Source organism: Aulonocara stuartgranti, assembly GCF_965226115.1.
Source record: "Aulonocara stuartgranti genome assembly, chromosome: 14".
Taxonomy (NCBI): domain Eukaryota; kingdom Metazoa; phylum Chordata; class Actinopteri; order Cichliformes; family Cichlidae; genus Aulonocara; species Aulonocara stuartgranti.
In genome coordinates, this window is record NC_138950.1 from 8,200,402 (window position 1) to 8,226,242 (window position 25,841).

Genomic DNA, 25,841 nt, shown 5'->3' on the forward strand with positions numbered 1-25,841 from the left:
ATAAATAAATAATAAACCCCTATCAGGAAATTAATCCTTTTTTCCCCTCTAGGTAGTAAATGAGGCCAAGTGTATAAAGATCATTATTTTCCCTGATAATAACCACCAACCAGATCCATGAGACAAAGTAAACAGTATGCCTGCAACTAAAATGGCCTCAGGCAAATAGCACATTATGAGAGAGATGACTCTGCAGAGCTTGTGGTGTCTAAACAGGTTTTATTCTTCTCAATTCAAAAGGCAATCATGAAACGAGACAATAAGCTTTATTGGGATTTGCATTTCTCTGCCGCTTCTGCTATAATATTGAAATCTCTGTGAGCACGCTGAGCAGCGTTCATCCACGAATTGTACCAAACAAACCTGCACAGTGCATAGCCTGCCTTCGCAATGTGCAGCTGGAAAATTGGAAATGAGGAATTGAGGATTTCTTGAGATGGCTAATGAATATTTCTATCATTTAGCCATATGGCGGCTTGTTTATGTGATACTTTTCTGACAGTTTCATGCTTTGCAATGCTGTGGTGTGGATTTGTATGGCCATGTGAGTAAAGCTTATAAATTCTATTACCAGTCTATTAATTAATTTGGATTTCTTGCTCTTGAAACACAGGGCAGAAAAATAGCACCTGTTACTGTCACTTGCTGCAGGAAAATAACAGTTATTATGAGAGGGGAGACACACTGAACACCTGTGATCTAGTGCAAATGCAGTTTAGGAGTACAGCTACTTAGCTAAACTGAATATGACACACTTGTTAAATACAGTCTTATGGAGGAACTTATGTAATCAACTTTTTCTTTTTTCCCTTTTTTTTTTTTTTTTAAAGGTTAATACCACAAAAGCAGTTCACCTGAATTAAAAGAATGTCTTCTATATGTTTTGGCAATCAGCACTGCTGCCTCTAGCACCAAAACCAGAAACCCACCACTTCCTTCTGAGGACAACCAGTGTAGTAGAAACAACCACAAAGATGCTTTGGGGAAATTGGGAAGGTGTTTATATGTCTGAACGTCTGGATGTCTGCGGTGAAAATGCTGGGCAAAAATGATATTTTTAAAGATGGATTCGAGCTAAGAACTCACTAACGTCACAGCTGAGGTGATGCCATCTCTGAGAAATGTTTAGTTTAACAGGGCACAGTAAACCTCTTAAAAGTGGGCTCTATATCTTTCAGGCCTGCTCAAACAAGGCTAAACAGCATTTACAAATTGCTGTAATCAATACTAAAACAACGTTTACAGGATATGGAACTGTGTTTTAGACAAAACTCATTTAAGACGTCTAACACGCTACAAATATTTAGAAAAACGAATATTACAGATTTATTGAACACACACTATTTTATATAAAGATATGGATCATACATCTCAAGCAGGCGTCACATCTTCAGTTTAATTTCAACCAATTATTAATCTTTGCCCATTTTCTGAGCTCAAAACTCTTTAGTAAACATTCAAAAATTAAATAGGAGACTAATAATGTTGGGGAGAATGGGAAAGACTGGGAATCTGGGAATGTGTGAAAGAGAAAAATATATAGGGAAGAAGACACAGGCAACTATTTGTCCAAAGGTTCTAACATTACTGCCGGCCCAAAAAACTTGTGTAGCTCAAACACTTTGCACAACTAGGTTCTCATTGGCTCTTCCTGTTGATGTTGTCAGCTGCCCACCGCTTTGCTAGCAGAATCTTGCAAAACAGATGACTCACAGGGTCAACATTGAACTCAGCAACTTCCCCGCCTAAAAGCTGTTCCTCTCCATACACACTCCACAACCTTGTTTTCAAAAATCATTGGGACACTTGATATTATTAATAATAATAATAATAATAATGATAATAATAATAATAATAAGCAGCAAATAATTCCCAAGCCAACATATCAAATATTGAAGCTTTAAAAATAAATAAACAAATAAATACATGCTCATTCAGAATTTGTTAACCTCAACATTTTTCCAAAAAGTTGGACAGGAATGCTTCACTGCATCCCTGAGCATAAATTTCAGAAGTTCTACATTTATGATCTGCATTCTTTTAATATTTTCATTTAAAAGATATGATTTCATTTATTTCAAATTAAAGTACAACCAAAAGGACCAACGTCAGTCTTTGGGCTCCCTTACCCTAAACTTGTACTTGGTGCTCCTGTGGAGATTCCTAATGGTGAAAGAGAGTTCGTCACCGTTGTAGCTTGTCTGGAAGCCATATCCCTGAGACAAAGACAAATGACAAAGGGAGGAGGAAAACAACCAGGTGAGCAATGGCTTTCAAGACAACCACTGTAGCACAGAAAGCAAAGTGGTCTGCAGGAGCAATAGCTGCAGGGATTACGGAAGCTTTCGTCTGGTTCACGCCACCTACTACGTTTTGAGGGGCAAAAGCAACAAAGCTACAAATATGTCAACTTTTTAACCTAGAAAAAAAAAGAAAAAAAAATCAATTGGCTTCTGTGTTACCTGTCTTACCAAGCCCTCTTGCTCCAATTTTTCTTTAAACCTTTAACCGGTAGCTGTGACTCTTGTGATTAAGGATTAAGGATGGATTTACCATTATTTTTAAAAGGCACGAGAAACCACCTTCAATGGAGACCATCTACTCTCGAGTACTTAACACTGTTTAAATGTTCTTGTATCCTTTCCTTCATCCATGGATTGAGTCAACCCTTTCTTGCAAGTCTATGGGCATGTTTTTTTGACCTCACTGCTTAGTTTTCCAACTCTGACATCATCAACTGTGAGACCTAATACAAACTGTTACATCTGTTTAATATTAATTTATTTCAATTAGGCACAGAACGAATCTTAGGAACACCAACGGAAGTAGGACACAATGGACAAAGAATTAAGGTAAGTCTAAGCACAACAAAATGTGGAAAATGTACATATTTTATACTCTTTCACAAACTCAAGATGGCAACACAACTGGAAACACAACAGTCTAAGATAAGCCTGTATGCATTAACGGGAGGCACTTCACGTGGATGGGAAAAACATAATATTTTACAGAAAACAGTGTCTGCATATACTGCTGTTTCATACATGAGCTACAATCTCACATGATCAGATGATTTTAGGTTTACGCAGGAGACATACCGAGCCTTCCTCCTCCATTTCCAAAATATAAAAGATGTCATCCTCCTTTGGAGAGCTAGCAGGCCTCTGCCACTTCAGACACAGCCAGGTCACCCCCGCCATCTCCAGCTCTGGAGGGAAGGGTGGCAATGGCACACTGCATGAGGTGAACAGGTCCACCACTTCACTGAACTCGCTGGGGAGGGCAGAGAGAGATGGTGGATGGGAAAGAATGGGAGAGAGAGACAGAAGAAACACAGTGAGAGACACACATGGATGAAGACAGTGGATGGAAGAAACAGCAATATAATAACGGACAACAGGGAGGGTGCCATTCAGGAGATAATAGGACGTTAATGCACCTACCTTGTACCCATGTCATTTTTGGCTGCAAGGCGGAAAGAGTATCGTGAAGCTGGAGAAAGCTTGGTCACTTTGTACTGCTTCTGAGGTCCATAGTAGCACTGTTCATAAACACCAGTGCCCTTCCCCTTTAATGAACAAAGTGTTTCACTTAAGAAACTGGAATACTAGTTGAACACAAATATCAATTCTTTAGAGAGATATAAAAAAAAAAAAAAAAAAAAAATTACCTCATCCCACTGGAGTATGTAGTTTTGAATTTTGGAACCATTGTCACATGGAGCCTATAGATAAAAAAAAAAAAAGCAAACAAAAAAAGGTTTTTAATATTTCAACTAACTAGTAGTCTGTGCAACCACTAGCATTAATCCTCACCATAGAACAGTTTGAATGAAAACACAGAAGTGGTACAACACTGATGGGGGCATGGTAACAAATGTGAAGGGAAGGTAATTATAATTATCAGGTAATCATAGAAAGTGCAGGGATCTTAACTCTTCGTCATTATTCCGCCTCAAGGGGCAAATATGTGTGCATCGTTTATTACTATCACCTACTATCATTCCTGAACACAAAAGAAATCGTAGTTTCAATATTTAGTAATCTTTTTTATATCATACATTCTTGCTGCTTCTTAATGTCCAGCTTTAAAACTGTGGCTTCATCAGGCAGTCTTTTCTTTTACCTTCCACTGAAGTAAAAGAGAATTCTTGGTCCCACTGTTCTTCTTGGGAGGATTGGGAGGATCTGGCTCACAGCTTAAAGTGGTGAAGCTCACAGCCTCTGATGGGTTTCCCTGTAAACCGCTACACATCGCCTGGACCCTGGGAGGGGGCATGACACAAACAAACAAAAAAAAACATGTTTATACATTATTACTAGGAGTACTAAATCTGGATTTGAAATAAGAGGTGGTGGAGTGTTGCACCAACCTGACATGATAGTCTGTTGCTGGCCGAAGGAGTTCTAAAGTTGCACTTAGTTCTTCCCCACTGCATTAAAGGAAAATGAAAAAAAAAAAAACACATTTTGAGTTTGATAAGGACATAGTCTATGCTTAATTTGTCATGACAACTGATGTTAAAACTTGTGGATGTTTCTTATACTCACCAGTGCATGCTCTGGTACTTCCCATCTTTACCACTAATTGAGATGGAGACATCATAGCAGAGAGGCTCTGAGAAGCTGGGGTCATCCTCCTTGCTGTCATTCTCACTTTCTGGCTTGGTGGGCGCACTCCAGCTCACTGTTGCTCCTCTGGCCTCGATGTCTGACACCTATCACAAGAAAGTACATTGGATGAGTATCAAGTTATTCCTTCTTCAGAGTATCTGCAGACTCTTAAAATACTGTCAAATTAATAATTTCCTACAACCCTTAAAACTCAGAACCAAAACTGGTTATGGCTGGTAAACAGCCATGCTTAGAAGTCTTAAAAACATAAGCATTTCTTATTCTTGCATTTTCCAAAACCAACATATTGCTTGGTAGTGGAAAAGAGTGTGGGATCAAAATATGCAAACTGACAGTGCATTGGGAAAAAGGTTTTCAGCTTCTGGCAGGGATGTGCTGTGCAACCCTAAGATATTTTTTTTCCATTCTGTTTGGAGAAGATTTAAAAATAGGTTGAGCTACTCTGCAGGGGGGGGGATTCATATGTGGAAGAACTCAATCAGGTCAAGTCTGTACCTCCTCCCCTCTGCCCTGCAGGCCCACCTTAGTCCTTTTCCTTCCCGCAGTTTGACTCTCTGTTGAGTAACGGACCAGTATGGCAGCAAAGAGCTGAACTTCCCCAGTATTCTGTTAACTTTATCTATTATATTTCCAACCGAGTTGTTTTTGCTACTTTTACAAGGAGCTCAGACGGTACCAACGGTGACAAATCTTATCTTATAAGGTCAAGCAAATTCTATTTGCAGTTCTACTAATTCTGACCCAGCTGCTATTGAACAGCCATTCTCGTCTTCATTTATCTACAAAGCTGCTGGGCAGCTGAGAACCCAACACCATTTTAAAATAGCAATTTCAAAGGATTAAAAAAAAAAAAAAGTATCTAGTATGAATATTTCAGTCAGATAATTTTGCAACTATAACATTTAATCATGTATTTTGGTGCAAAACAAATGGCTTTCTCATGTATATAATCTAACTATGTGAGAGCCAGGGGAAAAATGTATTTAACCCAGAGCAAATCCAAACCTTTCAGTACTTGTATAAATGCTGCGGCACAATTGGGAATAAAAGTCCCCACATGGATGGTAGTCAGCAGGTCTGACTCCATTAGTAAGATGCTAAGTAATAATTCATTGAGGTTGTTAATAGAATGTTTAATGATGCAACATAGTAGCATCATTACAGTTTCATTTTTTGTTAACGGAATCACATAAAATCATGCAAACTGCATTAATTAGATTTAAAAAAAAAAAAAAAAGAAGAAGAAGAAAGAAGCAAACACCAACCTCTGGTTTATTGATGGTGCTCAAGAGCGCTTGTAGGGCCTGCGCCTCCTTGTCAAGTACTGAGGAAAGAAGAGAAAAAAGTAAATCAATTTATTAAAATACTTTAATAATAGCTACTGTTTTTACGTGCTGAACAAACAGGATGTGTCAGTACTACCAAAATCACTCTGTAAATGTCAAACTTCTTTTAAATTAATGATTACAGATCAACCTTCTGTTAGTTACTACCCTTAAGCTTTAAAGACTTAAAGAAAACTATCAAGTGAGGAATTCAGATATTTCTAAGCTGTGAAAATGATTCTCTAACTGGATCTTGAAAAATATTGTAACGGTTTTTTATATGCTTCATTATTAGTAGTGGATTGTTTCTACATTGTAGCAATCTCCATCAGGTCACAATGTGAAACTATTCTTCCTGCACATTAAAACGTGACTGATTAAATAGTATCACCTTTGCCCAGCTATTAGTTTTCCCAAATACCATGCTAAAACCCAAAACCTATGATAAACCTCCACCCTTTAATACTCTTACCTGCTGACTCTCCAATTTTTCGCTTGCCTGTCTGCTTGTCAGGAGAGGACACTGTGTGCCTAAGTTGCCCCTGCTCTGCCTCCAGCCCTTTCCCTCCAATACCGTTATGAATGTCCACCGTTGGGGGACTGTTGCAGGACTTCTGTGGTGACGAGGGAGGGCTGTCCTTCACCTGCCCTCCTCCTTGACGCTCCTTCAGTTTCTTCTGCAGACGTTCATGTGTTTTGCTAGTTCTGTCATCTCTGTGAACCAACGACGGACGTCCATGTTGGGAGTGAGAATCTGTAGAGACTGTGGCACAAAAACATTATTCTTATAAGATGGACATGCAAATGCACATGATGAAAGTGAAGTAATTCTCTTAGATTAAGCAACTAAAAGAGTAAGACTTGACTCATGCCATTAGTGTGTAACCAGCCTATCCAAATAAAGTGCTGAGAACAAATACAAAAACAAACAACACAACAAGTATAACAGTATATCCAGGGACTCCTGACTCCAACTCACCCTGCTCTGGGTAAATATGAGCTGGATGGTACTGAGAGATGTACTGGGAGCTCATGTCGCCCACGCCCCCTGCCATGCCTGTATACAGGTGATGTGGAGGGGGCATCATGGCAGGGTGTGGGATGAAGGCAGGCAGGTGGGCATGGGGTGGTGGAGGAGGATGGTGGAGAGGGGAGTGCCCCCCTGGGTGGAACTCTGGTTGCTGAGGTAAAACCAGAACCCGCCGCACTCCGTTCTCTTCTATGATCTAAGGGGGGGAAAACAATAGCATTGAAAGCAGATATCAAAGCTACTCTCAGAATGATAAGATGCCAATCAGAAACACTGGGATGGAAATAGCGCATGAATGGCTACCTGTGAAATGTATCCAGGAGGCACATAGATTGGAGGCACTGAACCATTTGGAGACATCATGGGAACCTGAGCAGGACCTACGAAGAAGTTAGAAAGGCGCAAGATCAAACACCTTCCCTCAGGATAAACACTGTCATACATGGGGCTTAAGTTTAATACAAGCCCAACAGCTATGGCAAACCAGAACTACAATCCACAAATGTAGCACATTTCCGACATGCCACGCAGCAATGAATGAGTGATCAAAACTAAGCCAGAGCCCCCAATTTACATTTTTTAACTGAAGGGTCAGGGCTTTATTTACAGAAGACTGCACTCAATTAGTAAAGTCAACAATGCGGCCATTTACCTTAAAACTTCTATAGAAATAATAAACACACTTTACTTAAATCTAAGTCAGAAAAACTTCTCACATTCAGCTACTTAAAATTCCCATGCACAGGCAGTTTTAACTAAAGCTGCACCTCTGTAAGAGGAATATCCCTGTATATGATTTGTTTTTCTAAACCAGATGCATTTTCAATAAGTATTTTCTTAATACCTATGAGAAAAAAGGCCCAAAACACATTTTTAAAAATCCTGGCAAATGCAAGAAAACCACTTTCCAAAAGTGCTGAGGAACAAAGTTTCCTGCTCTGTTGTGGGGGGCAGTTCAACGGCTTAGCTCAGCTCAGAGAAGAGACAGCTCAGCAAAAAGCCTTGGAGAAAGAAAGAGACCTCTCAGCCAAGTTTGCACATTCACACATTTCTCTTCTTACAGACCAAAGACAAACGCCCCCCAATGCCATATGTCATGGAGGAGAGCAAAAGAGATTGCTTGATTAAGCATTTTCACTCATTTTGTCAAAAGAGTAATAAGAGGCAAAAGCTATTCTAATTCTAACGTGTCTAGGACTATAGCCTGCCACACTCCCACTAACACTTAGCACTGCCCTCCTTCAGCACTAAGTCCAGCCTCCAGGTCTCAAGGAAGATTAACAGCAAGTACGAGCACAAATAGGAACAGCTGCCAGTTTGCCAGCTACCTGTTTTGGATATTTCCACCACTATTACTTCCAAATAACAGAAGCATTGCCGTTAATACATTCGGGACCAAATTACAGTAACTGTGAGGCTGTTGCTTTAGACTGTAGTAGCATTTAGTTAAGTGTAAACAGATAAAATCTCAACACAGAATAACAGGTCCAGAGTTCACAGTTGTAATCAGCAGCTCAACACAGAGGCGGGTAATGTTTGAGAGGCAGTCGAGCAACTTTGTTTTGTGAGAAAAGTAATGCTGCACCATCGAAGCTGACACAGCAGTCTTTATCTGTGTAGGTCAATCCGTGTGTGAATGTTGCACAGCTTTGGTGATATTGCTGTTGCTATCAGGAAAGGAAGTAAATGTGATCATTTCTATGCTTGTATATTATTCTACAGGCTGTGGGAGAAATGTGAGAGGGGAGAAAAGTCATGAATACATGATAAGAGAAGGTAAATGTCCATATGGGTAGACAGAAATGTTAACTTTAATCTATAGCTGATCATGACGCGTTTGCATCACTTTACAAAGAAAAGTAGTACGACAGCTTAGAATTGCATCATACTCACATCCCCTTTCTGGTATTATTTGCTATACAAAGGGTTACAAAGAATTTTACCCCACTGACCCAGTGTACCGAGCCAAGACTAAATGCATCAACAGTAGCCTCCAGGAGACCCAACTACGTAAGCCCATGATTTTGCAGGGCACCTGCTCCCTGCTAATAAACTTTCTTGAATAAGACAAACAGAAGATAGGCCTTTTATACTGAAGTCAAAAGGGCAAACAGGCAGTGAGTCATTTCCCTGCCTAAGAACACAGGCTGTGCAAGGACAAAAATTCAGGTAACATGAGGAGACTTTGTCTGAATGAAGCCAGTCACACTGGCTCAGCTATCATAGATTTTTAGATTAACAATATAATTTGAGTAGGAGTTCAAGGGCTGCATTGTGAACTCTACTCACTTTTAAGAAAAATCTATTATGCCACTCAGTACTAAGCAGCACATCAGCCTAACAACTGCCTAAAGCAATTCTAGTTAGTGCCTCTGATGCTGAGGAACAGGAAATCTGATTAATCTCATTAGCATGCTATACGTTGTTCACACAGAATGAAAAGCTTTGTGTCTACCAACTTGGAGTGCATGGGCTAGAAAGTACAAGGTAAGAGAGGCAGGATAGAAGTCCACGATGTGAGAAGCAGGGTGGAAAATAGGGGGAGACACCCACTCTTTTTACATCAAACTGACGCACGCGTGCTGACAAAGATCAGATTATTTGAAGAAAAAAAAAAAAAAAGGCCACATCCCCACCCCCCTCCTCCCCCTGAGTCAACCGAAGCACTGGTTGTGCTGACGTGGCCATGGAGTGCCAGCCTTCCAGAGGAAGTTGCCACAGAAAAAAGAAAAACTCATTAAGAAAAAAGAAAGTATCAGTATTCCTCTAGGAGTTAAAGACTTTTCAAAAGGCCGCATACATGTTCACATACACAAAAATGAGCTGAGGCCCTTTGAGCACCCACCTGCATGCTGCAAAAATACAAAACTTGGCAGACGTGGTGTTGAAATAATAGATTATAAAATTTGCTTGCTATAATACAAGCAAACTGTCAGGTTTAATCCGATGTACGATGAACCCTCAATTACATTTGAAGACTACAAAGAAGCAGATAAGCTACATAGAGTCTGTTTGGGTTAAGAGACAAGTGTAAAAATCCAGGAAAGCATTCAGAGGGAACAACAGTCAGTATTTTCATATGGGCGCTCTCAATGAGCTCTCACTGGCAACACGATGAACTGTGGTCCTATAAAGATGAAGTGGGCTTGATTAATTAGAGCTAATAAATTGTCTCTATCAGCAAATAAAGAGGAGAGTTAGGGTAGGCAGGGGATGCAAGAACACTTACTGACAGTGGATAATAATTACACCCAAGCAAGGGAAAAGGAAGTACTGAACTGTCAATAATCCCAAAAAGTAATAATTAGAACTTAAAACCATAACCTGAATTTTTAGTGATGACACTGTGGCAAATTGTTCCCTTTTTTGCATGATATAGCATTTTTCTTTTAGGCGGGAAATATCTTTCATCAAATTAAGAAGGCAGTAATTTATAGCAAGCACAACATTTTATTATCAGATTACAAAGGCTGCATGTGTACACCCATCCTCAGACACAGTGCTGATCCAAAATATGCCTGCTAGCATCCAACCATCACCAATCTATCCAGATAGAGGAGGAGAAAAAAAGGAGAGGGAACTGTGCAAACCAGAACTTGAGGAAGCTGTAAACAATTGAACATTTTAAGAAAAAAATAGACATTTTCTTGGGTATTTGTAAAGTTAATCTGAATATCCTAAAAATGTTAAGGCATCTGTGTGAGTCTTGCAGCCCCCACCGGTATGAATGACGTTTACAGGAAGGGAGGGAGTCAGTAACCTTCATGCTTGTGCTTATTACAGAACATCAGAGGCTTATACTGCTGTAAGCCAGACTAAACCAGAACAAGAGAGGGGCCATGACTACAGGGGGCACTTTTTTGTAAATAATGAATTATCTGACTATGTTCAGGAAATAAAGATTCCACTTTAAAAACAGTTTCCTGACATAAAGTTATGATGTCTGAAATGATAATTTCCCAAACACAAAAACAGCTTAAGAGACATGCAACCATCTTATTGCTATGGACATCCCCCAACTGCCTAAACGGGGGTGGAGGGTGGGGTTAAGTTGACACCCCCCCATCATATCCTCTTTACCCCTTTCCCTTGGTATCAACGCAGCAGCGGGAGAATGACTCACAAGCTCAGTCATTCTTAGAGCTACTCACTGCAGAAGCTGTGAATGAACTGTCTGCATCCACATGTTTGTGTACATGTCCTTGGAGTTAGGTGGGGGAGGTGATGAGCATAAAAATAGTGCTAATGTGTTTGATGTTTGCAGCCCAATCCTGTAAACCATATGTGATGGCTGTGGTTTGGGAAAGGGTGTTGTGTATGAAAAGAAGTCCAACTACAGCTGTTCACATGGGTTTTAATTTTAAATGATGCAATTCATCCAAATTTCTGTTTATTTCCAGTTAAAATAATAGGCTGACTACTGGTTGCTGGTAGCCTGTGCCACCAGCAACCGTTTCATGATGGCCTTAGCTACTCAGTCGAAGACTGAGTAACGTTGGACCAATGTTGCACCAATTACGATGGGTTCATTCATTACCATTGTTTCATTCTAAACATTTCCAGCGGCCACTTCTTCTGCCACCATTTTTTCAGGTAGACAGGAGGAGAATGCTTTAATTTGAAGAGACAAACTGCCTAAGTGCAGGCACACCAGTTTAAATTTCAGCAACAGCAGTAGACACTAGTGTAGATTACATCATAGACTCCATATAGATTTAACACTGAAGTATAAATTACACCTAAAGAGGTGGTGGAAAATTAAGCAGCGACAGAAAAAGTATAATCCATATTTGAAATTCTCATTTAATGTTTTTTTTTTCCTGTTGTTGGGGGGGAAAAAACGTGATGGTTACATACATACAGTTTTCTAGGGTAGCCTATCTGAAACAGTTTTTCTGAAGGTTAGTATGCACTAACAAGCTCAAAAAATTCAAGTTGATGATACTGCAAGTGAAGTGGATCAAATTAACTCAACCCCAAAAACTCAAATCATAGGAATTATTTTCGTAGAACTTCTTGAACATAGATTGTCATCAAAACAGTCTCAAAACGGACTACACCATAGTATACAGTGTAGACAGTTTAAGGCACAGGATATGATAGATGTAACTTTCTTCAATAGGGAAAAAGAAAGACTAAAGACACCTGCAGATCATCAGAAATGAAGTGAAGTGAAGTGTTTCATAGCTGTGAGACAGCCTCAGCGGAGATAAGGGACACGTAAGCAGAAGGACTGAATAATCAAACTGAGTAAGGTGTGTGTCTGCTCAGTAACATGAAGGTCTGTGCACACTATTTTTAGCTTCCCGTCACAATACCAAAATGACAGATTTTTTGTGAAAAAAAATGGCAAATCACTATCAGGTTCAATAAGCCCTGTAGAACTAGACAGAGCTTTATGCCATAAACCACCGACTGAATCATCCAAAGTGATGGTGAATCACCGCAAGGCTATATCACATAAAGAAGTGGATCTAATCAACCTAGTGGTCCTGAAGCTGACTTGCCTCATCTGTCACCAAGCTTATCAGGTGGCTACAGATTCCAGTGATGCAGCTTTCTTCATCTACGTCTAGATTTGGCATCTAGAAGTAGGTAAAGAGAAAGCCAAATTAGGGAGTGCTGGCCTGAAACTGTGAGGGCATGTCCACTCTCCTTGTGGCAAGAAAGTTACCCAACACAAGCACAGTAAATGGCCACTCCAATTAGATTCTATCATCTCAGGTCCCGCCTCCAACTTAGCAAAAAGGCAAACGCCTTCTATAAACGACATTTAACAAGACTGTGCGTTCCTATTAACCTGGCTGCCATGCCCTAACACACAGAAATTGTGCACATTAAGCTGCTAAAAATATGTGAATATATGAGCACACAAAATGATGTCGTATAAAGCAAAAAGTGCGTAAGCCAGATCCTTTTGGCTTTGTGATACCATCATACACACCAGGGTTAAAGATGGAAGCATACACGTGCACATTAAACACTTAAGTGAACAGAGATATTGTTGTGTTGTATGGGTTGTTCTGAACAAACAAGGGAGGGGGAAAACAAAACAAAAAACAACCCAATCAACCAGCACATACATGCATGCATGCATGCCTGCAAGCACAAACAGACACACACACACACACACACACACTTCTTCCTCCCTCCTTGCACTGCAAGCGGTGAGTCATCCCTCTATTCACGTCACAGAGAGATGAGTGCACCCTGTGACAGGCCAGTTAGTAGCAGTCACACTGATCTATGTGGCACCTCTCAGCTCCTTGTTTCTCCTCTGATGGAAACTATGCATGCTTGCTCCCTATTAGGAAGGTTTACTAAGCTCATAATGGGGGACTGGTGTGAGAACTCAGAAGAGAGGAGTAGGGAGAAGAGCCCCTGCTGTGAGCACACTGTATTATGGCTTCCTGGCTGGGCAGTATCACTTTCTATAACTCCTTTGTCATTTAACTATAGATCCCTGGGGCATGTCATCTCATAGTTATTTCTATATGCCACATGGTATAGACAAAAGGCCCAGACACAATGAGACAGTAAGCAGCAGTCTATATGGAAATCATTAAATGTGTCCTACAATGCTGAATGGGGTCACAAAGGGTATCAGAAATTAATCACACTATGTTAACATCTTTTTCCTTATCATATCAAATTCACAATTGGAGAGAGAGAACGCAAGAGTGGCTATGAGCTCGAGGAAATGTCAATACAGGGCAGGATGTCCCGTGTACCAAGCCATAAACAAAGCAAATCATTTTCAGATCAATGTTTTCTCCGGGCAACTATAATTTATCATTTATAATTATGGTACCACGACGCTCCCTCCTACAACTACGCTGGCACTTTTTTCCCCTCCTTCACACTGTCAGCAACACGTTAGGGCTAGACTTCATTGTTGCTGTCACAAAGCCAGCGTAATCACCAACAATTGTGGAAAAGGAAATGCCATCAGGACAAATAAGCATGAGTAACACATCTTACTCAAACATCTTTTGCCCCAAGCCCTCTACTAAACACTGTAATTATGCCATATTTTTCTTTAACATTATGATATATAGATTACAGATGCACCATTCATCAGGACAATGGATTTTTAATGAGATGAGGGAGAAGAATATAAAGAGAACAAAATTACATATTAACTGAGCGTAATCAAGCATTTCTCATGCTAGATTCGTATAAATAATGCACATTTTGTTAACATCTTTTTTGTTAGTTTGTTGTGTTAAACAATAGGCTCACTCATTTTTAAGTCTTCTAAAAACAGTACATGTGATCGTATGAGTACACAAAACCGGTTTTGCTTGCTTTAATCACTGCTCCCGTTTACAATGGTCACAGGTCTCTTCCTTATGTGTAAATCAAGTGATGAGGGACAAAGTCTGAAGGCTTTGATTAAATATAAAAAAATTTTAAAAAAAAAAAGCTCTCTTCTAAAGTTCAGCAAACGTAATAGGAGCGTTCAGCAGTCTGAGTTTGACAAGTCAAATGAATACCTTCCAAACTAACTGTGCTTTTCAGTAGGCATCTAATTGTTCATGTTATCCTCTTGCTGCCATATTGACAAGGAAAACAGTGTCCAGATGAAGAAAATAAAGAACTTCATACTTAAACCACGGTACCTTTGGAAGATACCCATTTGATTCAACAGTCTCAGAATGCTGAAGCCTCTTATTAACTTTAAAGACAGATGGAATGATTATAGTAAACAAAACACACTTAAATAATGCTTGCATGACCACATGTACATCACATACTACAGAACAAGAATCTGTCCTTTAAGCACGTTTAAAGATATTTGTCTTAAAAACATCTTGTCATATGCCATTCTTTGAACTAGTCACTGTTGTAACTGAAACTATACGTGCAATTATGGCACTGAGCAAGCTGAGAGCTATGACACATGACTACCATTCTGATATTTTTTCAGTAAAAATACGTCACTGCATCCTCACCAACTTCCTCTCTTTCAAGGCGAAAAAACCAAGCTGAATGACTCCACATAAAGGAAATAACTGACAAGAACAGAATCTGTGTTAATCAGATTACCATATCCTGAGAAAAAAAAAAAAAAAAAAAAAAACGCACTCATCAAGCACTTTATTAACACTACTGCAACCCTGTAATTCAATACAACCCCTCCTATAGTAATTTTTCCACCCCATTTACATACGTAACGGTGGAAAATATTATGCATGCTTTAAGATATGAAGCAGTTAAATGTACCACTACCAACCACCATGACTTAAATGACGAACATACAAGTAGAATGATCAGATTTACCAGCCCAACTTTGACTTTAGGCTCAACTTAATCTCCCTTTGTCCTACTCCCCTCTAGGTCTCTAGTTTTCCCAAGGCTAAGTTTATCCAAACATTTCAACTTTCATTTTCTCTTTGTAAACGTGATGCAGAGTGAAGATTAATATGATTATCTGACAGCCACGCCTTCTCTACCAAATGCCAGAAAAGGCTCTTCAGTTGAGTGACAGTCATGCAGGTGCCTTATTTTTCATTAGCTGTTGATGATTTCTGCTGCAAATGAATGAGTTTGAAGCTTTAACATTTTATATGTATTCATATGTACAAGGTTATGATGAAAATTAAACCTTGATCTAATACTGTTGCCATGTTATCTATGCAGAAAACACATAGTCAAACACAACGCCTAATTATCTCTTTAAAATGCTGGGGAAACTATTGTATTCCAAAAATAGATTAACAGATGACATTGTATGAACTAATTTTTAAAGGCAAAAAACAGAACTGAGAAAATACGTTTTGTTTTGTTTTTGTCTCTATGCATTAATGAATAAAGACAGGTGAAAAACATCCAGTGAGGTAAAAAAAAAAAAAAAAAAAAAAAAAAGTTAAGACTGACTTAACTGAACGTTATGTCATATTAGACAACACAGATAAAAATTTAGACTAAAAAGATCAACGCTTCTTCTTACCTGTGATACACTGAAACTGACCATCCTCTCGTCGAATAGTAAAGGCCTCACCTGGGTTTACTTGCACCAGGATTACCTGTGAGAAAGCAAACAAGATGACAAACAGAAAAATATGAGTTTCAAACTCTCATTTCAGTGAAGGCATACTGAATGACCTACAAAAGTGCCATGCTTAATGAATAACTTTAAAATAATTAAACCGTCTCATACCCTAAAGAAGGTATAATTCAGGAAAGTCAAAAAGGTAAAAACCACAATCGTAAAAAAGAAAAAAAAAGTATTAAAAAAAAAATACAAAAACCAATATGATAATATAAAATATAATTTGCTGGAAAACAGTTTCTCGCCACAGCTAAATCAAATGTACAGGAAAGACAAATTTGTTGATTAAGAAAAGACACAGCTACGTAGCCGACAATGAGTCACACTGCTTATGTCATTTACAAAAGACCAGGAAAAAAAAAAAAGCAAAAAAAAACAACAACCAAGAAAGCACAAACTAAAAAGCACACTTTGGTCTGTAAAGACATTTCCAATCACCTTCAAGGTCTCTGACAATATAACCTTTCTTTTAAGAGCTGCATCCAAAGTGTTATTGTAAGTTTATAACAATCATTATTTTTCTCCTTTCAATTAAATAACAGGTTAGCTTAGGTTAGAAAATGAAAATATCAAGATCACAAACTGATTATTCCGTTAACTTGTCTTTTTAAAGTCTGAAACATGCGCAACTAGGCTTTTGTTGCCTGGCACTGTGTGTGGGAGCTAGTTACCTCACTCTTGTGGAAGTCGCTGTCATAGAATCTACACTCCTCTAGCAAAGGGCTTTGACTATGGTTCGCTTCAAGCACTGAAATCATCAGCACCTCCATCTCTGACACTGCTCCCATTCATGTGCTCAGCAGGGAGAGGAAAGAGCCCTTTGCCTGCCACACAGAGCCTCATATGTCCATACAAACCCACACAAGCAGCGTCAGCAGCAAGCGTAGATGATGGAGGTGGTGGGAGGGGCAAGGGAGGTTTAAGTGAATCAAAGTCTCGCTACTTCAGAGACGGCTGCATGTGTATGTTTGTTTTACACTCTCTTTGATTTGAAGCAAATATGCTTTGTAGGATATTTCCTCCCCCATTTAATTTTACACTGGAAATTACTGTTGTAATCAATACTGTGACATTCACTGCCAGCCAATAAAAATCAAACAAAGGAAATTTTGCTTGCGAAAGATTTGACTGCTACTTACTGTTGCCCGCATTGCTTTTTCTCATTCAAGCGTCTCTGTTCACGCAGTCACAGAAAGGAAAAGATGCTCCAGGGTCTATCAGACCCTCCACCATTTCACCCAACCCTCATGAGAAATCACATGACCTGCGATGCTAACACATCTGGCTTGGATGTTTTCTTTTAACATCCTCCACTTCCATGAACTCCTGCATAAAGTCCAGGAAGAAACTGACAAGATGCGAGGAGTGCAGTAATATAGAGATCGGTCTCTTGCACTGGACGTAGCATTTACACAAAGTAGTTCATAAATCTCATGCTTGCTTAGCGTGGTTCAGCCGCATCTGCTCAAACAGCGTCTCTCTCTGCAGCAGGCGGCTTGTTCACTTTCGCCTCTGGCTCTAGTGCAGCCTCCCTACCGTCAGTATCCACAGCAACCCCTTCAACAAATAAGCCACAGCGATGTCCACGCCAAACCTTCACAGAAGGGATTGAAACGTTATCAGCAGTAGCCACTCTCCGGAAAAGGAGGCAGATGAGCCCAAGAAATCAGGAGCAAAAATAAGGAGGACTTTAGATGATGCCTCAGTTCCCTCTCCAGTTCCCTTCTTGACTCTGTGACTGACTGCGTGCCAGCTCAGTTAACGCCTGCTGTGCTCCTTAATATGGTTAATTTCAAGAGCATTCCATCAGGGTGTGATCATGGCACAGCTGAGCCGGCAAAGGTATAAGGGGTCCACAGCATGGGGAGTCCTTTGTTCTCTCTTTTTCACAACAACAACAATGGCGTGAGGGAGCTGAGCGACCCACGCAGCTTCTGAGGCTGACATATACGACTACGCTACAGTCCCTTTCCCTCGCCCTCCCTTCTCTCCCTCCCCCTCATACTCTCCCTGTCTCTCTCTCCCATTCACAGAGCAACATGCCGTACATCCTCTTAATACTCCGATCAATTTGAGCGGAGATGAGGTGGTAGGAGTTCAACTGCAGAGCTCCTGCATTTGTGACAATTCCAGCCTCGTGTCATTTGTGCTGTCTTTAAAGATCAGAAAGCAGCAAAAATGAAACAAAACCGAGAGATTATTTGTATAGTGACACAACGCACACAGCTTGCAAGTACTCAGTGCTTTACTAACATCTGTCCTCATTTACTCCAAATGGATCGTTCCTTAAAGCGACAGTGCTGATCACTTGATCAGCGTATGTCAAGTTACCCAATATTCTGCGTCACTGACACTGCTGAACAAAGAGTACAACAAACTCTTCCACAAAACAAAAATCACACAATCTGACTGTAAAACATCAAAATCAAATAAAAAAAATTCAAAAGGTAAACTTTAGTTTATGCAGTTCACACACACTAAAAAGAAATGGATATAATCATTAGGCTGACACTCTTTGAATTATGGATTTTTTTTTTCTTTATTCTTTTTCCTTTTCCTGCAGGCAGTTATGGACTAAAGCACAAAGTGAAATATGAATAGTGAACCTTCAGCTTGATTTCACTTGCCTTTAATTTTTTTAATCTAAAATATTGCAGTCATTCAACCATGCAATTTGTAGACATTATTGTGTGTCCACACAAAATAATTATGGACAACTGCTTACTAAGTGGAGAGTCACTACAGCGCAAAAAGGCAAAATCTACTTATTCATCTGTAATCATTTATCCTTCATCATCCTCTGAATTTAAAACAAAATAAAACAAAACTGAAAACATCATCTTGCCATTAGTGAAACAAGCAAATGGATTTGGTGCGTTTTTTTGAGACCTTAGAACCTGCCACATATACAAGAAGCAGGAAAAAAAACAAAAAACTACTAGTTTGAGAATAACTACATCTAACATTTTTAATGCATAAACTGACTTTGCAGAATGGGGCGGGGGAACGACACCATAAAAGATAAATCACTTTCAGATAAGACAAGTTCCTCTTTTGATAGTGCCACGTGTCATGCACAAACATAGCTCTTACATCCCCAGGAAGCTCAGATGTAAAGCTTAACTTAAAATCCTACTGTCAAATATAGCTGCAAACAGCAATGACAGGTTCAAGCAGTTCAGCAGTTAACCAGAGGTCCAGTGACGCTTTTTCAAAATGGGATGTTGAATGAAAATAAAATATGGCGCAAGAATGCTGTGAAGATGCCCAAATCCGAGCAATAACAATACAATACCTTATGTTCTGATCATTTACGGGTGTCCAAGTCTGTAAGATCCCGATTTAGCCCCAATCAGCGTGCCAAATTTGAAAGCTTTTGCAGGACTATATCTGCCTGACCATATAATGTACTACTCAGTAAATAAGCAGGGAATTCAAAAACTTTGTCTTGCCATTCAAAAATACAACTGTAAATATTACCCACCCATTGGGTGCCAGATTTAAACAGGAGAGCCATATTCAAGACTTTAAATGCTCAGTCTAAACTGTACATACATTTGTGATACATACTTAAGTAGATTACTTATGAAATATTTGCAATTTGCAACTTGAAATGGTAATTTTCTTTCATAATTAGTGTATTATTATTATTATTATTATTATATAATAACGCAGTTACACCTGCAGTTTCCATCATACTTTACTTTTTTAGTTGCAAGTTTGAGGTGCGCATGGTCTACAATCTCAGCAGCAGTACATACATGTAGTGTCTGAAATGTATAAACAATTGTCTCCAGTTATGTCCTAGTGAGCCTACAATACAGCCAACACTATATAGTGATTGAATGAGTGTGCAAGTGAATTAATTAATAATTTGAGCACAGCCTAGGTGCTACCACAGACAATGGCAGAACAACAAAGATTAAGGAGAAAGTTATTTTTAAAAAACAAAGCAGAAAGATCCACAACGTCACTGCTTGGCTCCAAAAACCTCTGTGCCCATCTCCAACCCAAGCTGGCTGTCTGTATTAAATGTCCAGATGCAGTAAAGACCAACAGCGTGATGACTTTATTTGTAAGTAGACAGACTCTGAAGAAGTGCTAGGATGCTGCAAAGGTTACTTTTCACACAGATGACTAAGCACTGCAATGTGCAATGGTTTCCCAGTTACATTCACAACAGGGAACAACACAATTCAGTTAAGCTGCCACAAATTTATATAACCAGTGTGTCCAAAGGTTAAGCAGTATATCTTGTTCTCACTGCTATAAAGATCTGCATCCAAGTATGAGCCCTATGCAAAGAGATTGAGGATCAGTACGCACACGCTGTCACACAGGTGGCCACTGCTGTGTTTTATTACCCAGGAGAATGGGGCTGTTCTGTGCGTTTGTGGCTGTTAGCTCTGACGTTTTTCTGCCGTTGGTGACTCAGAGTTCAGGTTTCTCACTATTTGTTCCTCTTAATTGTTTACTGTGTGTTGATGCGAGATAGCAGCTGGGTGGACAGGAAGCAGGAGCCAAATGACACAGGGAAAAATCCTGCCAGTGTCGGAACTAGCCAGGAACTAACGCAGTCTCCCTGCAGCTGATGGCATACACTTGCGTGTGCAATGATGATTCAAACCAATTTAATGATTCTCCACCCTCCAGGATACCCTGGAAACGTTACATAAGGGGATAGGGGGGGGAAAAAAACCCTGAAAAATAAAATAATTTAAAGAGGTTTTCATACTGTTGTAAATAACCGTCTTCTTCTCTGTGCCATTAATTTAGAGAGGATAATCTGTTATATGTATTAGAGCAACTACAAAGCATTACCAAAGCACACAGTCAGTCATACAGATTCATACATCTCATTTACACAACAGCTTCCACTGGCATCTTGTTTACAAAGTTAATTAGTTTTCATTTCTCTACTTTATGCCTCATCATATTTCTAAACGGTTGATCTGATATCCTCGTGTTGGTGTTGTTCCCAGATCATCATACTAAATGTTGTTCCAGGATCAACATTGCAAGTGACCAATCAGAATGTTGTGACGTCATACTTTTGCGACTTCGGGAAAAACCGGCGTAAAACAAAAAACTGTAGTTAAGCTGCGTGAAACCGCCTCTGTCCGCCGATCAACAGACCCTGACCCTAACCCTAACCGTAACCCTTTAATAAACAGTAAGCAGAATTGATATTGTCCTTGCAACATTGGAATTTCATAAATGCACGAATGGCTTGGCACGCAAAGGAATAACGTCACAACAATGTGATTGGTCACTTGCAATGTTGAACCTGGAACAACATTTTCATGATGGTCTGGGAACAACACCAACACGAGGATATCAGATCATCCCTTTCTAAACACACATCAATACTGACCAAACACTACTGACTGACAGGGTGTTTGAGCTTTGCATTAAGTCATTATATAAAATGATATACAGTAATAGCTTTTAAATGGTTTTGACCTATATTAATCTGTACTTCAATTAAAAAAAAAATACAAGTATATATTTATATTACAGTGCACAAAAAACAGACAACCTTTTTTTTTTTATTGTCGTTTTCAAACTACATATGAATATTTCACAATTCAGTGGAGGGGATAATTGGTGTTTGAAATTTGTGAATTCAAGACTTTTACCTTTCAAAATCTACATATTTAAAAAGTTAATTGGCCAATAATAAGAATTGAGCAATTAGCTAACTGAACTGAAATGCTGGTATGCAGACAATAAGAAAAACAAAAAAATTCAAGTAATTCACCAGTGACTTCTATATGCAGACAAAGGCAATTTATACCTGATCAACTTAACTATTATACCAGCAGTACTATCAGAGCAAAATAATGATGCATTCTATTTAAATGGGTGCACTGTTGGGATCACCGTTTTGCAAAAATCCCAAATAAATTACAGTACAGTTTGTTTCTTAAGCTGATTTGGATTTTCTCTCTTCCTCTTTTTTATTTTGACAGCCTGACTTGAAGATTTGACTATTCTCACTATGTAACTGTAACATTAGGCTACTCTCCAGCTATGGTAAACACAATATAATGATAACATTTTAAATTACTGACTGCCATAGTCTCAACGATTTGAAATGACTTTTTAAATAAAGGAGTGTAATTCTATGCAAAGATCATTTTCTTTGGTACTAAAACCATGTAATTCTATTCATACGATGTACTAAATTTCTGGTATCATGACATCCCTACAAATAATAATCAACTGAAAATAAATGACAGTATATCCCACATGTTTTACATCTTTCCATCACTCTTTTATTCCACCTCCAAATACTACTGGGTCAACTGTTACTGTCCAGAGATTCTATGTGCATTTCAATCCAGCTGGAGCTAATAAATTTAAAATAGTCTTTTTAACTGAAGCTACTGCAAAGCAATAATAGCTCAACACAATTACAATATAGCACATTTTGTTGTTGAAATCAAGTTGCCATGTTTATAGGGCCTGGAAATCCTTTACTACGTCATTCTGAGATGTAGTTACATTTCTGGAAAGGTTCTGGGCTGCGTATAGTTTGGAGTCAATTTTCAACCCATTCCAACAATGGCTGGGAAATGAGTGCATAGTTACAAATAAAAAAAGGATGTCAACAGCATAATGATAGTCAAGAGAGATTTTCAATAGCTGGCTCTCATCTTTTCTTATCACATATTTAGGAAAATCACTGCCATGCTTCTACCACCATGCTTGACAGTGAAACTAGTGCTAGGCAAGTAATGCACAGCCCTGTTACTTTTGGCTTGTTTTTTTTTCTCCCCTACTCAGGAGCACTTTCCATCTGGCTACTTTACCACATAGCCCACACTTGTGAAGTGCTGTGCTGAGTGTACTGCTTCCAAAGCAATCTCTCATTAAAGCGAAGGCACTTTGTTCCACTATCAAAACAGTCCTTGGACTCAAAGTCTGTTTCCTAGCTGAGATTTTCTAGCTTGGTCACTATTTGGTCAGTTGAAAGCCCAGGTAGTTTCACAGTTTTGGCCACATTAAAATCCATGTGTTATTCTTTTCCACTGCCCATGTTTTCTTCTAGATTTCTACCAAAAACAAAAAACAACCAAAGTTAAAAGTTTAAATTTACCTTAGAAACCCTGCTACATATTTATGCATTTTGTTGTTGGGTTGTTTTTTGTTTTGTTTTTAAAAAAAATACTGTCTCAAGATACCTAAAGAGCACAATGTAACATATTACATCACCCAAGGGATTTGTCTTCATATTTCCGAATGGGGCCATTGACTAAGATTGGCTTCACCTATTTCCCTGACATAACGGCCAAATTCAGTGTCGTCAAAAAGGGGGCAGAATCTCTGCTACAAAAACTACTTATGGCATTTTAGTGCATAATAACAAAAAAGCTTTTTTTTTCTACAAATCTAGTTATTACTTCCTTCCACACCTTTATCAACTGTAGTTGTCAACATGCAATTTGCTTTTGCATTTGAAAGCATGTTTTGATAAAATGCTGTAATTATTTCAGTAACCACTGCAATGTGTGTCAAGTGTCATTGTATGTCTGCATGAGGGTGCGCCAAAGCTCTTCACACACAGCAGATACTTCAAAGCAAAGGCCAGAGTGGAAAGAATGAAGCTCACCAACAATGCCCATTCGCCATAAGTACAAGAAAATCTAGAACTAGAGGAAAGCAATTAATCAAAAACCTGTTAAGCAAGCAGAACAAAAACTTGCAGATGTCTGCAAACTCTCTGCCAGCAGTCATCTTGTACCCTCTTAAACCACAGCAGGTAATGAGCTCCATATAACTTATCACCAAATTGTTAACACCACATCTAAATAAATGCTAGTTACAGAAAGGCAAAGCCTGATTTCCTGTGCATCTTAAAAAGGACGCAAAGGCGAATGCTTGTAGACAGTGAAGTGAAAACCAAGAGTCAGCTTCCAACCAGCAGTAACTGTCAAGCAGTGGGTCTCTTCACATCAGTAGCAGGGGGAAGATGAATGATGCCACAGGTCTGTCAGCCAGTTTATTGCAAAAGCTTTGTAGTCTCTTAAAACATGGCCAAACCTTTACTTAATCCAGGGTTATGAAGTCACAGTAATATTTTCTTTTTTTTATAGCCTACACATTTGACAATGGGGTGCAGTTTTTAAAAAATTTACAGGGAAGGCATTTGGTAAGCAGTGACTAAATAAGATTACAACACAACAAAACAGGGGCTTAGTGGTTGTGATGTTGAAACAATAGTGTCGTGTTTTTTTCTTTTTAACTTATTACTATTTAACCTTTGGCTAACGGCTTGTCAATTACAGGATGTTAGTTGGTGAGTGTACGTTTTTACAAACTGATCCAGCCCTTGTTCTGGTATCTGGTTTCAAAATACACAGATGGCAAATAGGAAAATCATCTGCACTGATAACTGGATATTTTTTCTCAGCTCAGAAATACTGTGCCTATGCTTAACTAGTACTTGTGTCTCTTCTGAATACTGGTGCAGCAGTGATGGTGGTTCATCTTACTAGCTTAGAGGAAAGTGTCCTAAACACTGCTGAGTCACGCACTGTTCACCCCCTCACAATAGTTGACAAATAGTGGGCTCACCTTCATCTTCACAGATGATTCAGTGGCTGACCAGGAGACAAGCAGAGTGGGTTGCATTTTTGTCACAACATCTCAAGCCCTCTGGCAACTTATGAGAGGCACATATTCAAGGCCCTGTCTCCTGTGTCTGGCCGACACTAGAGACAGCTGAATTGGGAGTGAGGTCTCACTATCCCACAGTAACAGTAGCCCACGCATGAGACACAGCCACAAGCAGACCACAGACTCATGGCTATGTCCCCGCTTCAGTTTTTGTATCTACCATTTAATACTGAGTATTACACTTGACCAAAGTCGACTTCTCATGTTTAAAGCTCATCTCATGTTAAAAATGGAAAACTGACAAGACTGCATCTGCACAGACTACAAGTGAAAGCAATTTCTTCATTCAGTGTTCTTTCAAAGCCTTCTCTCAAATGTGCTACTTTGTCTTGAATTAAGCAGCTATTATATACATTTCCCAAAAGGTTGGATGGTTCCTTGGCAGGCTTTCTAACAGAAACTGCACAGCAAGACGTCTGTACCAAGGACTGATACTAATTCCCTACAATCTGTTAGGTTACGAACGGACCTAAAATCCATCAAAACACAAGAACATAAGCACAAAGAGCACAGAAACATTAAATGGCAGGTCTAATGAAAAGGAGTAATGAACAGAAAAAGAACATATATCCATCAGCACAGCCAACAGCTAAGTACATAAGCCATTAGCTAGGCTTAAACATTGACAGAAAGACTGATTCATCTGTTACCAATTTAGCTACAAACCAAACGGAAAAAGCAGAAGAAAAAAAAAAAGGGGGGGGGGGGGGGGCTTAAATGGAAAGAAGCAGTGAATCACACTGTAGCCAAAGTTATCTCTTAAATAGAATCATCTCAGGTAATGACCTCCAGACAACAGCTTCCTCTGTGAGTCAGAATAATTGGTCCAATAGAGCGTTAATACCAAGCCAAGACCGGCGAAAGAGGGGGAAAAAAAACTAAACAACAACAACAAAAACAAGAACAAAGAAAGAAAGAAGTGTTCTTGTAGCTTCTCTAACTTAAAGGTCAGAAATAAAGGGGTCAGCCATCGCTGTGAATCCTCTTCACTGTCACCTCAGTCCTGCCTCATTCTGTCAGGGCCCAGACCCCTCCAGTGGTTCCTGCTCCTCACTCTGCAGCTGTCATGATATTTATGCACCTCCTCAGACACAACACTACACACATTAGATTTA

General features: G+C 39.2%; 1 protein-coding gene across 4 annotated transcripts in view; it reads right to left on the bottom strand.

Moving 5' to 3' along the window:
* fndc3a (fibronectin type III domain containing 3A) overlaps nucleotides 1–25,841 on the bottom strand; it is a 47,196-nt gene that overhangs the window by 10,517 nt on the left and 10,838 nt on the right. For 3 of the 4 annotated variants that reach the window (XM_082503274.1, XM_082503273.1, XM_082503272.1), the window contains 12 exons: nucleotides 15,943–16,018; nucleotides 7,293–7,369; nucleotides 6,939–7,185; nucleotides 6,432–6,722; nucleotides 5,900–5,958; nucleotides 4,551–4,717; nucleotides 4,373–4,432; nucleotides 4,126–4,264; nucleotides 3,671–3,724; nucleotides 3,444–3,568; nucleotides 3,099–3,273; nucleotides 2,130–2,216 (listed from right to left, as the gene is read on the bottom strand). In XM_082503274.1, coding sequence (XP_082359400.1) covers nucleotides 2,130–2,216; nucleotides 3,099–3,273; nucleotides 3,444–3,568; nucleotides 3,671–3,724; nucleotides 4,126–4,264; nucleotides 4,373–4,432; nucleotides 4,551–4,717; nucleotides 5,900–5,958; nucleotides 6,432–6,722; nucleotides 6,939–7,185; nucleotides 7,293–7,369; nucleotides 15,943–16,018 — 1,557 coding nt within the window. The remainder of the gene's footprint in view (nucleotides 1–2,129; nucleotides 2,217–3,098; nucleotides 3,274–3,443; nucleotides 3,569–3,670; nucleotides 3,725–4,125; nucleotides 4,265–4,372; nucleotides 4,433–4,550; nucleotides 4,718–5,899; nucleotides 5,959–6,431; nucleotides 6,723–6,938; nucleotides 7,186–7,292; nucleotides 7,370–15,942; nucleotides 16,019–25,841) is intronic. The other variant, XM_082503275.1, reaches the window with a different exon arrangement.